The 17,061-nt window shown below is 46.4% G+C and overlaps 1 protein-coding gene across 3 annotated transcripts in view; it reads right to left on the reverse strand.

Moving 5' to 3' along the window:
- Window positions 1-8,947, reverse strand: part of RNF220 (ring finger protein 220) — a 212,552-nt gene extending 203,605 nt beyond the window's left edge. For all 3 annotated transcript variants that reach the window (XM_009088660.4, XM_009088659.4, XM_030226610.2), the window contains exon 1: window positions 8,308-8,947. In XM_009088660.4, coding sequence (XP_009086908.1) covers window positions 8,308-8,932 — 625 coding nt within the window. In that variant the 5' untranslated portion in view covers window positions 8,933-8,947. The remainder of the gene's footprint in view (window positions 1-8,307) is intronic.
- Between the last annotated feature and the right edge of the window lie 8,114 nt (window positions 8,948-17,061).

Genomic DNA, 17,061 nt, shown 5'->3' on the forward strand with positions numbered 1-17,061 from the left:
GACAATTTCACATTCTAAATGGCTTTGCAAGTTGTTTCCTAAAGCACAGGAAAACAATATAAAATCAGATGAAAAGGCTGAGTCCTTTTTAATTAAAAATATCTTAATTTAAATCAAAGTCCCAAAAATCCCAGTAGGAAGAAATGGGTCCTTCAGGGCAGTGCCCTTTTACTTGTTGCTCTGTTTACAAAACAAATTGCTTTTGGGGAGGCTGTCACAGGGAGCCTTCACCCCAGCTGCTCTTCCTAGTGCTTTCTGATTTAGTTTCCATACAAGTGCCAGGAAACATTCACCTGCCTCCCAAAGAACAAGCCCGTGCTTGGGGAGCCAGCCGTGCCAGCCAGCCCAGCTGGATGTGTCCTGCCAGCCTCACCCTGTCCAAGGCTGTGGCACTGCACTTTGAGAAAGCCCAGGTAACACTGAAGGATTGCACCTGAGAAAAGTTCATGTGCAAAAGGTCTTGGGCCCTTCTAAATGGAAAACTTAATGTGGTTACTCTGGCAAGACATAGTTAAGATTCAGTGCTGCTTGGGAATACCAAGGACACCGTTTCCAGCTCTTCCTTTTAGGGGTATCCAGAGATACTTGGTGCCTTCCTTTTCCTACTTCAGAGCAGCCCAGGATTCACAAGAAAAAGCACAAAACACATTCTTGCTCTGCAGTTTAGTGAGAAAGCTGTTCTCAGCCTGAAGTTAGCAAAAAATGAAGGTTTTAAAGCAATACTGATTAGAAACTATGCCCCAAGTGAGGAAAAATACAATAGAAATGTCCCACACCTGAACTCCACAAGCAGTTTTGCTTTCAGCAGTACTCCCTCCCATGTTATCTGTGTTTAGGACAATAAATCTCTCTTTGCTTTGCTCCTCCCAAACATTGTTTTTGCCCCTCTTCTGTTGCTCAGGCCACTGCTGCTTGACACCAACAAATGGTCAAAGTAGAGAAGAAAGTGATGGCTAAGAAGAACTCTCAGATTATCATGACCACCCTCATGTTTTTAAAAGACAGAACAAAGGTGAAATGGACAGATACAGATACAGTAACAAATCCAGCAGTACTTTTTCAGCCAGGGCTTTCGTTGACTTGAGAGCTGGGTCAATCTGGCCAGCAAATACCCAATACCTGACCAACAGAAGGAAAATAATTCAGTTGTAAAAAACCCTGAATTTGTGGTGATAAATTTGTCCCAAATATCTGCCACCCGTGAGTTTCCATACTCAGGCCAGCAAAGCCAAGCAGGCAAACAGTGATGTTGCATGAAAGGGGAGAAAGACACATGTACAGCTTACATGTGTAGATTTACAAAGATGCACATGCCCTTTTTCAGAGGATGCTGTAAAGGAATCCGATCCTGTATTAAATTTCCCAAATAAAAATCCATTATTTCTGAAGAATTTCAATTGCTCTGCATAGCTGAAAAAATGTCCTCAAAAGTCTCCAAATCTGCTATTCCATCCTGAAGAAGAGAGGTGAAACATTCGCAGGCTATCAGGCACATTGACATGATAGAAGACCACCAGTGACATGAAGCAGAGGATAAAAATCATCACAATTTGCTATCGATGGCTGCTTTTCTTGGAATACAGTATTAAAAGGAAACAACTTCATTCCCACTATGAATTTGCATTAGAAATCCATAATAAAAATAAAGCTTAATATTATACAAATGGGTACAGTTCTCTATAGTGCTCTTGATGCAGATTAAGGTTAGACAGATTTTAGATGACAGTTATTTACCTCAGTCTAGCACCATGTATGCACAAAAAGAATTTATTTTATAGCTGCAGATATTAGCCAGAAAAAAGAGATGAGAGGAAATCTTACAGTCTCACGTAAAATATAATTATGTCTGTTTTCTACTCCTTGGAAGGCAAACAAAGAGAAAAAAATGAATCTGCTGCTAGCATTTAATGGGACTTGTCTAAATGATATCAAGCAAATAACAACCAGCAGCAATTCACTAACACCTTCACTTCTATTTTTTTCATTGGGGAATTCCAGAAACATTAAGACCTTGTCGCCGTGAACACTTTCAGTCCTACAGAGCAGGATTAGGCCCATGCCTGAGCATGCCTCTTTCTTTCAAGACCTTCAAAATATCAAGGAAAGGAAAATAAATCACAGTGGCACTAATGCTTATTCTCTCCCTCCTGAAATGTTCGCCTTCCCCCCTGCTTCTCCTCATTCCTTGTGCAATCACCACCAATCAACCAGGAAACTGTTGCTAACTCTCGAATTTTGCAAGTTAGCAAGTAAAATAATAAAACAATGTTTTAACTGTCAGAGATCCTGGCTCACAAAGTGCACTTTGGTCATTTCCTTTAATAACTGTAGTTTAGCAGTAATGATTTATAATAGTTCATAATATTCTACTAACTGTACTATATTAATAATACTAATACTTTGCCCTTGCCTAGCATCTTCTGTCAGAAGATATCAAAGCGGCACGCTCCGCTGTGAGGGAGGTATCGCTCCTCCCGCGTTAGGGATCGGGAAACCGTGACTCCAAGCCATGCCCGAGGTCAGGATTCCCGATCCCCAGCACAGCACGGCAGCCACCAAGTCTGCCTGCGCTTCTCCTGCCGCAATCCTCTGACAGCAGTCGAGTCTGATCGATGGGGCTGAAGATTTAATGTGATTCATTCCTTCTCGAAAAGCAAGGTTTGGCCAGTGGTTTGGGGGCCGTGGTTTTGATGGGAAATACTGAGAAAGGTGGGGGGGTTTCCCTGCAATTGTACCGTACGTACCCTCCTGCCAGCATCCAGGCACACAGGGCAAAAAGAGGAGCGATAAATATTTACTGCGTCCGTGCCCATCTCTCCAGCAGGAGACGGATAAATATAACATTTCTGTGTTGCTCAGCACTCCGAAGACAGTGGCTACACCAGCTCCTGGGGAGTCCAAAAAGGAAGAGAAGGGGCACGAGGCATCTCTGGCATGGCAGAGATGACATGAAGGCTGGCCGGATGGCAGCGGCTGCACGGGGAAACATTTTGGAGGAGAAAACAGCCCCAGCCCTCCCCCTCAAACGATCAATTAAAAGCCATCCTTCTGCCGAGAGCGGGCGAGGACAGCAAATGAGGGCTGCGAGGAGCAGCGCCCGGCCGGGGTCTGCATGACAATTGATGGGAAGGGGAGGCCGGGGGAGGCAGCCCTATCCCTCCTCTCACCATGGTGATTAGGTATTCTGAGTGCGCCAGATAGCCCCAAATAACAGAAAGAGAAATATAAACTGGAGACCGGCAGATCCAAGGGAGACCAGATGGCCCCGCAGCCGGCAGGGGCTGCTCCCATCCAGCCCTTCCCCACTTTTAACTGTTCAAACATTTCTTTATCCCGACAAGACAATTAAGCCGAACAGCACGGAAAGGAGTCTCGGCAACAGTTTGCAGAGGGAGAGGGAAGGTTGTTGCCAGAAAAGCAGGAAAAGGAGGTGACTGCTGCATGCTTCAAGACCTCCATGCAGCACACTTTACTCCACAAGGATGGTGTGTATTTGGTGGAGCAACAGGGATGGATGCATGGCCATACTGCCCATCTGCCTGCCCAGCCCTTCCAAAACTCCATGTTTTTCTTCACTCCTACATCATGCAGGGCACTGCACGACAGAAAGAAACATCCCACTCGATTTATTTCATTATTTCACAAGCGGAGTTAAACTTGCAATATCCCATGATCGTGGCTGAATGTGATTAGCAACAAAGCATCACTTCACATTAAACCCCAAATTTTACTAGCCTTGGAAGTGATGCATCCCAGAGGGAAGAGTTGTGAGCAATGGATGTGTGGACATGTGCATTCCCCCTCCAATCCATTGTTCTGCCACAAAAAATAAAACCTTATTCCCCCCAGCACATGTACATAGACACACACAGCTCTCTACATAGGTCATAACACAAATCCCAGCACGGGTCTGAGCGGGTGGGTGACTGCACAAACAGCCCTCAATCTGATTTCCAAAGCACCACATTATTCAGGAATTCATGCTGTGGTCATCATAGCCCTGATGTCCATCACCTGAAGTGCAATTTACATTTGATCAATAACAAACCAGTTGTTTCAAAAGGAAAAGTAACTTGATGCTAGAGATGTTCTTTAAAACCCCAAAGTGTAACAAAGAGCTCACAAATTCATCACACAACTCCTGCAAACAAGAAATCAGCTGCAGCACAAACAATGTCAAAAATAAGAATAATCAAAATCATGTTAATATAATCACTCCTGCTACCCTCAGGGATGAGCAAGGATCCCAGCCTGCTCCCAACTCAAATGTTCATCTCCTGGGCACAGCAGGAGCTGGGCAATGGCCACCAGCAGGAGCAGGGAAACTGAGACTTGGAGAGCCAAACTCTGGCCAGAGGATGGAAACTGAACCAGCGGCCAGGATGTAGAAGATCACCTTCACACCACTAGTCACAGACAACACGTGATGGAGACCAAGAAGCAGACAGTAACGGGAAACCATCTTCTGTGGTCCCAGGGAGGCTGGGGGCACGGGCTGCCCTGCAGGGATGGCAGAGGTCTCTGTTCTGACAAGGTCCAGCCCTTTGCCAGGAGGTCCCACTTTGGCACCAGCCTCTGCCTGCCACTTTGTGAGAAAGCAATGCTACAGGAACTGGGTATGTGATTGAAGGACACTGAGACAGGTTTTATTAGAAGTAAAAAAACAATAAACTTTTTTTTTTCCTTCTGATTTTAAAATAGGGCTATAGATCTCTTTTGCAGAAAGGAACATGCCATTTATTTCCACTCCTTCTAGGAATCTCAATTATTGTACGCTTATTAAAGCAAACCCATAAAATATGTCTTCCAGTGCCTTTAACACATGCTTTACAAGAAGCTCCTAAACTCTAACAAATGGCATTATTTTTCTCAGTAAGCACCTAAAGGAATGGGCCCGTCCAGTACAAGGTATGTCTGCTTAACCCTGGAAAGGCTCCACTTTTCCACATATTCCCTGTATACTCCATCACTGTGGATGTCCTAAACACTCACATTTTACAGAAAGAGGCAATTTACCTAAATGCAGACATCTCAGCCCAGTTTGCTGATTAACAAAGAGTGCAGTCCCACCCAAAAGCACCCCAAAGATGTTGTCCCTTTGTGGGATGCAGGGTATGGGTCCAAGCAACATCCTGCTTTAAAAGTAAGGAAAGGTTTATGCAAAGGGCTGAGCAACCTCTACTGCATGAACGTATCTCTTACAGGGCCAGGTGCCAATCTGGAACACTCTGGAACATATCAGAAATAATTTTACTGAATTCTGTGAATTTCTTCCACTGGTGAAAGCAGGCTGAGACTTTCCTCCCATGCTGCAGAGGACTAAATAAGCACCTTCCAAACACTCCTTGACGTGCAAATGTCTCACTTTGATCCTTGTTTTCTTGCAAAGTCTTTCAAGCAAAAACCTATTTTTCAGGGAAATTAAAACTCAGTGATTACATTTTTATTAAAAAAAAAAAAGTGGGGGAGGCAGTTTCTCTAGAAAATCATCATTTAAGCTACGAGGTGAAACAAATATTTTAATGATCTATTCAAGAAAGGCTCCTGTACAGTGGAACAGAAGACCACACAGGGCAATCATAGTAATTCAGCTTCCACGTAACACAAACCCTTTGAGCAATCTGAAAAACACACCAAAACAGTGAAGCTCTGCAAACCCGAAAAGCACCCATTAGACATGGGAAGGTGTTGCTGATCCAAGAAAATTTTGTAGTTTTTCCTTGCAGTCATTGAAAAGCCTAATTACATTTTTACCTTGAAGCTACAGCCACCTACCTACTCCATAAGGAGCAAAAGTAGGCAGCTTTTACAGAGGGTTATATGTAACAGTTACACAAGGAATCCACAAAACTCTCAGAAACAGCAAACCCCTAAAGTACACATTTCTACACAAGCTTCAAAAATGTATCTGTAAATGCTAATGCAAAAGAGGACCACCATTCTATCTGCAAACTGTGATCTCTCAAATTCTTCACTTCAGGAGATTGTCTTTTCTGATGGCCAGCATCAAAGACCATTAGGATCCTCTAAAAGCTCCACAACTTGCTCTCAGCCTTCAGCAAACACACCCATTCGTGTGTATGCACACACCAAATAAACTCGCTGTCTTAATGGAGTGAAGTTTCCATCGTGTGGTATCTATATGTGATGGGAATATGATACAGAGCCAACAGATGTATTTAGTGTACCTCATCCTGGTAGTTACAGAAAAATTTTAATGTTGATGAAGTATCAGGAATGTTGCATTTGCTCTGCTCTACCATGCAGAAAAGCATCTTAAAATTTAACATCATAACAAAAACAATACAACAAAACACCTTCCACTTCTGCCCAAGTTTCCCAAGCTGCCTGCAAAGTTTTTATTCCACTTCCTTTCCCTGGCAAGTCCCCTGCCATGGCCCTGGCAGCAGCACTGGCACTCGGTGTCAACCTGCCTGTGTCTGTGCAAAGCACCGTCTGCTCCCAGAAGGAGCAGACCCGCGTTCGGCACACGCTCTTGGCAAAGGCAAGGCACGGCGATGGATGTGGATGCGTCTGTCTGTCCGCAGCTGTGCTCCATGTGGTCTAATTCATTTAACAGATTTACTTCTTTAAATGGGGTATCTGACAGGATTTTGCCAGCAAGATCCATAGCAGCTGATGTGCTCTAAATTCATTTAGCCAGCGGACCCTCTCCTCGGCCGCTATCTCTCAGAGTACACTTTTGAGCAAGCTTCATTTTCCCAGCCAGGTTATATTGATAAGGGAAAGAGCATCAACAAAGATGTCTCTAAGCCTTGCCATCTCACCTGCCTCCCCCATGGATAATTATATTACCAGCTTCCACACATCCACATGCGCTCCCACCTATGGCCACTTTTCCTACAGACCCAAAAGGAGAGAGCGGAGATTCTGAACAATGAAAGGAGCTTACAGCACAAAAAGTAGCACGGTCGGGGGTGGATCAGAAGGAGAAGGGGGAGAGACACAAGAGCTCACACCGGTACTGCAAGAAATACACGGCTCCTGCCATCAGTGGGAACTGTCCTACCCTCGCAAACACCGACAATAAAAGACACACTTGCAGCATATTTCAAAACCAAAGAGCGATGGATTTAAAAGGCAGGTTGATTTTATGATGACTTTTATTGAAAAGGTACGCTGGGTTTAGGCAGATGTCTTTTAGCGCCGGTAAGTTAGCACAGTGCCTAATTCAAGGAGACAGCCTGAGGAAGCAGCGCCGACAGGGGAGAGAGAGCCACAATGTCTCTATTACTCTCCTTGGTATCATAAAGGGGAGAAGAAAAATCACGTCTGAAAGGGAGAGGAAGCAACGGTGCAGGAGGTTTTTGTTTGAAAGAAAAAAGTAATAATAAAAACAACAACAATAATAAAATTGTTTTCTATTAATAAAATTCAACAGAACAAAGGAGTCCATGTGAAAAGCAAACCACTCACTCCTTGATTACATGTCTGGGTTTACAGGAAAACTCTCATCATAAGTTAGTGCTCTTCCTTGGGGTACCACCACGCTCTGTTGACCCCAGATCACTCCCCATCGTGGGTCACCTCCCAGCTCAGCAAACCTGGAAGCCTGCCCCTCTGTGTAGGCAACTCCACAAGGGACAAAGTGATGGGGGAACAGGGAATTACAGTCATGAATAAGTGGACTGGGTTCCTTCAGTCCAATAACTTGCCTGTGAAAGAGCATATCATGTTTCAATGGGCACCAAAATGGGGGAAACACTCAGAGAAAGCACATGATGCAACAACTTATTGAATTGTAAAAACAATTTGTATTTTTCTTAAAGAAGGAGATCAGTGAGTGGCCAACAATATTACGAAGTTAACCAGAGGAAAAGGTACTTTTGTCCTAAGCTGAGGCATGAATCGTGATGATCAGTGATGCATTTCGTCTAAAAATGGTGTGCATGAAGAAAAGGTCAGAAAGAAACACCTGAAGAAGAAGGGGGCATATGCTTGCCGCAAGATTTTGGAAAGTTCACATTCCAGCTGCATCCCTGTTTACACATATATATGTACCAGCACCTATGGCCTCACACTGGTGCATGGACAGATTTCTGCAAGGTCAACATCACCTCTCCAGCTATGTGCTGGAAGGCGACTTTCCTTCAAGAGCACTTCACCTTAAAATCTATCAGTATCCTTTTGGAAGAACAAGGCAATATTGCATGGCTGAGCTCAGCAGGCAGGAAAGGCTGCTTTGCCTCTGCCTCCAGCAAGTCTCACAGCACTGCGGGGCAATCACCTGTTGCATATCTCAACAAGGCACAATTAAAGAACCACCAAGTCAACAGAGGTACTTACATCTGTCACTTCGGTCTTCGGGACTGGAAGAGGTCTCACGGTCAGAAATGAGGCCGGAAACAGCAAATATCTTCTTCCCTGTATCATCAACTTTGAGGGAGCCAGGGGAGCTGGAGGGGAGCTGGGTGCCAAACTCATACTCCTTCCCATCAGTGTCCGAGAAGCGCAGATGGGGTGAGTCAGTGTCATGGCAGTTTTTCAGGCGCTTGGCCGGCGTAAAGGCTGACTGGTAGCTCTCCCGGTCTTCAGTGGATGCAAAAGGGCGGAAAGCCCCAACGCCGCTGTGGTTCAACATACTGATCGGGGTGCAGTCCAGGTTGGGGGGTGCAAACTGGGGGTGAAGGTGAAGCAAGGATGGAGGAAAGTCACGGTTTGCAAATGCTCCCGGCACCCCGCCTTGGCGGTGATACATGGAGGCAAAAGTATACGAGCCATTGGTAAAGGGAATGTGCACGTCCTTATCTGCTGACACAGGGACCCCAAAAGGCCTCGGCTGCTGGCAGGGAATGGAAGCATCACGGCTGGCTTCAGCAGTGGAGGCGAGAACCATCAGTGCTGGGGAGGCCAGTGGGTTAGGGAGATAGGGTGAGTTCTCCATCTTGAATGCTGCCCGGTGTAAGTCCATCGGAGACTCTTTCCTCAGCAGGATCACAAGCAGAACGATCTTCCCCGGAAGGAAAGCAAAGCAATGCCTAGGAATGGAGCGGGGAAAATTACTGGAGCATCATCACCCTTTGAACACTGCAAGGAAACAGAAAAGGAGAGAAAACACAGCCAATTAGGTTTCTGCACTCATTTCTCTGGGATGCTCCAGCAGCAGAGTGGCCACATGTGTTACAAGTCACCGGCCGGAGATGCACCACTGTTCTCATTCAAGAAAATCAATAGACAACTTCACACACTAGTGGAGTCAGCCCTGGCCCTCCAGGTTAAAGGGTATCATCCAGTGCAGATGAATGAAAGGCAAAGCAAACATAATAACATGCAGATTTAATAATGCACTAATAAAAAATACTCAATCTAAAATTAACATAGTAACTCCAAATTATAAGTGGAATTTTATATGGCAAGTAGCACATATACATAAATGCAATAAACTTAAGAAAACCCCCACATACACACACCCTGCTATTTGCTTGGGGGTGGTGGGTGTAGAAACAACATAAAAATATCCATTGTACCCAGCTACCCAAATCAGACACGATTAGAACTGTACATGATGCTTGAGACGTACGTGGCTGACAGGTATTTTCTCTCGCTCTCACAGTACATATGGGTAGATGTGTGCTTGCACACACAGTACTCGATACCATCATACATATGTATGCCCACCACTGGAATGTAGGAATGTGGCTGTCCCGGTGGGTTTGTGTAACACACAAACACCCACACGTGCACACGCGCTCCCTGAGAGCCAAAGGAGAAGAGACTTCCCCAGTAAAATGCCTGGCGTCTCTGACAATATTTAAAATCATAATGGGTGCTTCTGCCATCTGATCTCTGCAAGCGTCTGCCTTTCAGGTTGGGGACAAGAGAGGATGGATCAGTAATTTTAGTTCCTAATGCACTCACTCTTAAGTAGATTTGTAAACTGCCCTGGATGTGCCATTAACATTTAGAGGAAAATGTTAACAAAATTTCTGCCTCGCATCTTGCTGAGCCTCCCAGGTTGCTGCAACCACCCACCCAGCCACAACCCCCTCCCAGGGTGAAAGAAGGGAAAATCCTTCTTTCTCTATCTCCCCCAGTTCGCAGTGCCTTTTTGTGTTGTTATTTTCTCCCCCAATCAATCTCATGCCTTTTCTTTTAAGCTTCCGCCGCCTGCCATTCAGGCCCCACAACCCAGCTTAAAATACAAGGACTGTAACTTTGAAACAATATACTAGCCGCTGGAGCTCAAAGGGCCAGAAAAATCATATAATAATAAAAAGCTGTTACAAATTGTGCCTCTTAAATCCAGAGGGTCAAACATCTCAAATAAAACTTAGTGAAAGAGTGTCTCCCTAATGGAGTGCCTTTTGTACTCCATGAATGAGGGAGCCTAGGTTAACAAAGTGTATGAAATCCAGTCTGGGGCTTTAATGCAGTTCAGTGATAGCATTTCCTCTCTCCCATCCTGTACCAGCCGTTCCACTGACTGTTATGAATTGTGAAGATGAGTGGACATCATCTCTCTGCTTCCTCATTTGGCACTCATCCTTACAGACATCATTGCTAAATTACCAGATTATGTATCTCGCATTAACGAATTTGCTCTCTTCCAAATTTTAAATAACTTTCTCGTTGAGTTCTTGCCACAGACTGTGAGGGGGAGAGGAAGAGTGAGGGATGCCAAGGGCAGCCTGGTCAGCACTGCAGTCCTGGGTACACTTGCTCTGCTGCTCCACATGAGACTGATCAAAACCTGGAGGTCAGAAAACTGCAGCCACTGGCAAATTCAGACTTTTTTGGGGATTATATTACCATGTAAATATAAATATATATCTATATATATATATATGTATATATATATACACACACACGTGATTATATATTCAAAGAGATGCATGCAAATCAGCCTCTGTTCTCAGAAATAAACTATCATTCACATGGAAGCAAAACTGAGCAATCACAGAAAAACACAGATTTCCAGGGGAAAAAAAAAAAAGGCAACCACCTCTGCCTGCTTTTCTATTTTTACTTGTGCTTTCACACCATTACGTTAAATGTATTTCATAAATTAGTAATCTGGCCGCAACACTTGACACTCCTGTAGGATACTGTGAATCACTATGGCCGTTTATTCGTTTGCAAACTTCATTACACCAGGAATAAATCAACACATTACAATATCTCAGCCAGCCAAATTTAATTTTTTTTCAGCTCCCACTTCCTTTTTCGTTCTCTCCTGCTCCCTTCTGGCCCAGCACCTCCCCACCCCCCAGGAACATGGACAGATTAGGCTGCGGCAGACCAGTCATTATGAAAATCTATCGTTAATACACTCCTAATGTCAAAATGTCATAGGTTTAAATACAGAACCCAAAAATAAGAAAACTAACTGACCTCCTTAATTAAAAAAATATGGATTGCAGGGTAATCAGCTGGAGGGAACATTTGGGTGCTGGGAAGGCAGTGGGCACAGGTGGAGTGAGGAGCTGCTACTTTTCTGCCTCTATGCTGATTTTTTTAATTTAGCACCTCGCGCAAATCCAGATTAAAATAACTCCAGCTATTGATCTGAGCAGTGGAATTGACATTAATTTTAGTTCACTTCTCACTTTGCAAAGGGATCAATAGGAAGTAATAACAGCTGACATCCCCGCTGAAAGGAGGAGAAAAGACGGGCTAGAGACAGAAATCGAAAAGCAACCAAATAAATCAGCAGCTACTTTTCCACGGCATCAGACAAACTCCAAACAGATTGCAAAAAGTCTTTGTTGAATTAACTAAACAAGGAGTAGAGGGAGGGAGGGTGGAGATCAATCTAGGAAGCTATATAAACTGTCGACCAAGTATGAAGGTTAGATGGACATACTGAAAACTAACTGATTTTTTTAGTTTTGTTTTTTTTTAATGGCTACCTATATGCATACTTATTGGCTCTTAGAGCTACCCTGTTTGAGGTGTACACAAATTACCTGTGTAATCATGTATGTTCCAAATAACGAGGCTAAACACGCCATGACCCAGGCAAATTGTATCAAGAGCCTTTAGCTCTGAACCACAAAAAAAAAAAATCTCTCACCAAGAAACAAGGAGTAATCAGTTCTCTCTGGCTTAGTTTTGAATCCTCTGCTTACAAAGGTTGTAGCATGGTGCTGCATAAATTAAAAGGAAAGTCTGATAAAAGTAGGAGAAGCCATGACAGAGCTGCATTTATCAGGCATCACAAACACCCACCAAGTGGAGAAAACAGCAGTGACCACTGGTTATAAGTGTAAAACCCACTTGCTAATCAGCCTGCAAAGAAACGCGCTCATATGCAAGCACATGCACACCCCGTACACAGCCACCAGATCTGCAAATCTTTTACTAAATGTTACTCAGAGTTCCTATTACTAAATCACCTCTCTGCTATCGATTAAAATAAATAAAACACACCACTCTGGTTTCTACAACAGGTTGCATTTTTGTGGTCTCTCAACCATTTCCAAATGCCAGAGATTAAAGTAATGGGGCAAATTAACGTCTTTCTCCCTCCAGGAAAAAAAAAAAGAAAAGTTTTCTTGGGGAAAAAAAATTAATTAACAAGCTATAGGAGAGGAAAAAAGATTAAAACATTAGGAAATCCAGGTAAATTGATGATGCATGTAAATTAGGAAATACCCAGGAAAAAAAAAAATCCCAGTATCCATTTACATTAAAAAGTTTTTCCCCATAAATGTCAAGTAGGAATTTAGAAATATGCTCTGCGCAGAAAAGCCAAAGATTATAAAACAAAATAATGCCAGCTGTTTGGGGATTTAAGTGCTCAAATGGATTATATATTTGAACCAAACTGGATTTCCTTATAATAAATAAAACAAATGCAAGCTAGAAAGCCAACAAAGGAGAGCTCTCATCACTGGATTAAGATACAAAGGAAAAACAGTTAATTTTTTTTTCCAACGCGTGAAATATGCCAACTGCAGCCGCACACACGGACAGCTGCCGTGGAAACCGGTTTAAGGGGGAAAGGAAAAAAATTAGGAGCGCTGTGAGCGGAGGAGGCGGCGGCGGGGCCGGGCGGAGTGGCCCCAGTCCCAGTCCCGGCGCTGGACTGCGCCCCGCTTCTGTTTAGCTGTAAACTTCTTCTTCAAAAATTACAGAGAAAAAAAAAAAAAGCCTATTTTCATTTTATTTTTTTTTTTTTAAGAAAATAAAAAACACGGGGAAAAGCCCCCGGGCCTGGAGGGCGCTCCCGCGGCGGCGGCTGCCGGAGGGAGGAAGCGCCGGGGGTTTGGGAAGAGGAAGACAGAGAAAGAAAGAAAAAAATCCCAACCCACAGCCAACCCGTGGGTCTGCTGCCGCTTCGCCCCTTGCCCGCATTCCCGGCCCCGCTCCCGACGTGGCGAAATCCGAACGAAAACCGCGGGCGGTGTCGCTCCTGGGCAGCCCCGCTCCGCCGGGCAGAGCGGGCGGCGGGCGCGCCCCGGCCCCGGGCACCGGCCCCTCACGGCCCCTCACGCCCCCCGCGGGCGGCCAAGCGGGCTGGCACCCGCCCGCCGCCCCCGGGTTTCCTCTCCCGCCCGAGGAGATTGTTCAATAAACCCAAATAAAATAAAATCCGTCGGGGGTGAGCCCCGCGCTGGAGCCTACCAACATCGCCAAGCCCCGCCGCTCCGCGCTCCCCGCCGGCGCATTAAACAGGTGTTTGGCGGGGCCGGGGCTGAGGGCCCGGCCCGGCCCGGCCCGCTTCGGTTCGGCTCGGCTCGCTCCCGCCCAGCCTCTCGGGTCCCGCCGGGAAGCGGCGATCGGGATGTAGCTGGGGCCGCTCCTCTCCTGCCGCCTCGGGAATTATTCACTCCCGGGGAGGGCAGCGGGAGGGGGCACAGCCAGCCCCGTCCGTATAGCCCGTTAAGTCGCCTTTCCACCCCTCCACTTTTTCTTCCTCTTTAAAACCCGAGTTACAAAGATCATCAAACGCGAAGATGCCCAGAGTTGTTTGGATTTATTGCAACAATCACTTACCATACACATTTCCTGTGTGGAAGGATAAGCATTCAATACAACTCTTTAAGTAGACAGTTCCTAATGATTTCATTGTGGTCAACCAGATGGTTTTTATGTATTTAGATCTGAAGGTGAAGAATTATTTTCCATGCTTGCAACCTATTTACAGACTTCCCTGGACTAGAGCTGGGGTTGTTGGTTAAAAGAAAAAATCCTGCAATTTCTCGATGGCATCGCTGGATGATCCAGAAAGTTTTCTAAAGAGCCTAAAGCAAAAACAGGGATAATTCCTTTCATCTCTTCTGGCTTTCCAAGCTACGCCATTCATATGTGGAGTAATTTTAGCTCATTCGTTGAAAAACGCTGACAATTTTAACCTCCTCTCTACCTTTGTTTTATCTGCAATAACAAAACCAGAACAACACCGCATGTGAGATCCAGGCACTTGGTTCCTACCTGGAAGCAGCCAGGGGCAAGGGCGGCAATCTTTTAGAGATGAAGGACCCGAAGAGGGGCGAGGATGTTGGACAAACTTCAGCCGCGTCCAAAATAAAGCTAAGTGCGACTTAACAACGCGTGGTCAAAAAAAAAAAATTATCGGTATTTGCGCGGGGATCGCGCATTTTGGGGATGGCTTAAAAGTAAAGTTTACCCCGGGGACTGCGCGATCTCAAAAATGAAAGCCTCGCAGTAAATAAAATGACTGTCTGGGCAGTGTTGCTTGAACGCACAGAAACCCTGGCGGGTGTTTTGGGTTTTGGTTGGTTTTTGTATTTTGTATTTTTTTTTCTCCCCGATACTTTTATGGCAAAATAAAATACTAAGTTTGTATATTTTAAAGGGAAAAACCCACAAATAAACAAACAACAAAACCCCCAAACCAACAAACCCCTGGGTGAGTGCGTGGATCTGTTTATTTCCTTTGAAAAAAGTTTTTGTTTTGCAGCTGCTGTGAAATGAAATTGTCGCTGCCCAGAGCGACCGCGGAGAGAGCAAGAGCCGGGAGCAGCGGAGGGAAGAGAGGAAATAACTGCCCGGCTTGCCCCACGGAAAAATACGGAAGAAAAAAGAAAAGGAAAAAAAAGAGTTTAAAAAATGCTATCTATTTGGGAGCGATGGATCTGTGCCGGTCCCCGGGTCCGGCCGGGCTCCCCCTCGCCGTGCGCGGTCCCCAGCCGGGCTGCCGCGGCGGTCCCCGGCACCTGATCCCCCTGGTGGCTACCGGTCCCCCTCGGAAAGCCACCGGGGGGGGGGAGGATCCGGGCAGCTCGGGGCTCTCCGAGGGTGCGGGGGGGCCCCCTTTTATCTGCCTTTCCCCTCGGCATTACCATGCCGATCCCCACCCACCCGGCCCTCCCCGCGGCCGGCGCGGCGCCCTGCCGCCGCCGAGCTGCCCGGCTTCCCCGGCGCTGGGGAGGGAGAAGGAGGAAGAGGGAAAGGGCGCGGGGGCTGGGATAGAGGTAGGAGGGGGGGGTTGAAACTTGCCCTGCAAAGTTTGCGTGTGGCCGGGCGGGCGCGGTGGCCGGTACTCACGGTGCGGCTGGCGGCGGGCGCTGCGCGGAGCTGGCGGCGTGCGGGGAGCGGGGCAGTCCCGGGCGTGCTGGCCCCGCTGCCCGCCCGCCGCTCGCATGTAGCAGCGCGGGAGGCGGCGGGGGTGCGAGGGAAGGAGCAGTGCTGCCTCTCAGTGCCGGCTCTCATCAGTGAATGAGCCTCCACTCTCCGAGGGGCTCCCGCCGCACACACACACGCACACACACGCGCACACACACACACGCACACATACACTCGCACACACACGGAGCCGGGCTGAGCACTGCATACATTAGGACACTCGGGCAGTATGGGAAATGCAGTCCAGGACCGGCGCCCACTCGCCGGCTGCCCGCCAGCCGTGGTCCCCGGAGTTGCCCAAACGGGGCGTCGGGGGCTGCTCCTCTCCCAGGGGCGCCGCTTCTCCTCTCAGCCCCGCCGTGCTGGCTTCGCCCACCCGCCTGGCATCGGTCATATTTTCCACCGTGCAGCTCCCTCCCAAATTGCAGCGGGACGCCGCTGGGCCCCCCGGGCGGCAGCTTCCCCGTTTCGGGGCAGCCTCGTACCCTTCCGGCCCTGAGGCGGTCGACTCTCCTCGGGATGCCCATGGGGACGCATCTTTCCCTCACGTACCCTGCGGCATCATCTGGCATGGGATGGGCATGATTTCCAGGGGTAGGCTTCATCCCCAAACTTGCCTTAGACAGCCACAGCAGAGCCAGAGAGCAAATTAGGGACTTAACACTCCCAGTGTTTCCCAACTGCGGCACGCACACACGGCACTCACACTGCTATTTTAATGTTTCCTGGATTCACGTAGCAGCTCTGCACAAACCCTTCTGCACACACCCTCCACCTCGGCCACAGGCCACTTCCCTGCCAATCCTAGGAGTGTCCCGAGCAAAAACTGCCTGTCATAGGAAAGGGAAGAGCCAGTTTTAGATGGAGACTCAAAAGAAACACTTGTCTCGTTGTTTCTTGTGAAGTACACCAAACATTGATCCAATAGACTTAATTGCTTTGCTTAAGAGCAAAATGTTTCGTGTTTTTTCTTCAGCTGATAAATAATTCCAAAAAATAGTTCTTAAAAATAGTATGGGCAGCATTTTATGGCTCTTCTCTAACTCTGCACTGGCATTTTTAAAATACAATTGTGCTATGTGACATACATTGAAAAAATAAGTCCTCTCCGTCAGCATTATCAACCACTTGGGCTGTATTCTGTGTATGACAGCAAGAGGGATCACATGCTTGTGTCATCCAACAACTTTTGTGTAAGCAGTGACTCATCACTAAAGTATATGGGCTGGCTTTACCTGTTACTCCAGAATCACTGAATGTACCAGCCCCTATAAAAATGTCCACAGGCACAACACAAAGTGTGTCCTCAGGCCCTAAGTGAGTGCAGATTGTGACGGTTTGCTTCTTGCTGCACTGAAACCCACTCATCCTTCCTGTAGCATTTCAGAGACAGGTGTAGTACACAGTGCTTGCATGACTTTTGAATGATAAAATCTTTAGAAATGTTAATAATAATAATAATAATAATAATAATAATAATAACAATAAACAACTTCCTTATTTTCACAC

The sequence above is a fragment of the Serinus canaria genome, chromosome 8, assembly GCF_022539315.1.
Source record: "Serinus canaria isolate serCan28SL12 chromosome 8, serCan2020, whole genome shotgun sequence".
NCBI classification, from domain to species: domain Eukaryota; kingdom Metazoa; phylum Chordata; class Aves; order Passeriformes; family Fringillidae; genus Serinus; species Serinus canaria.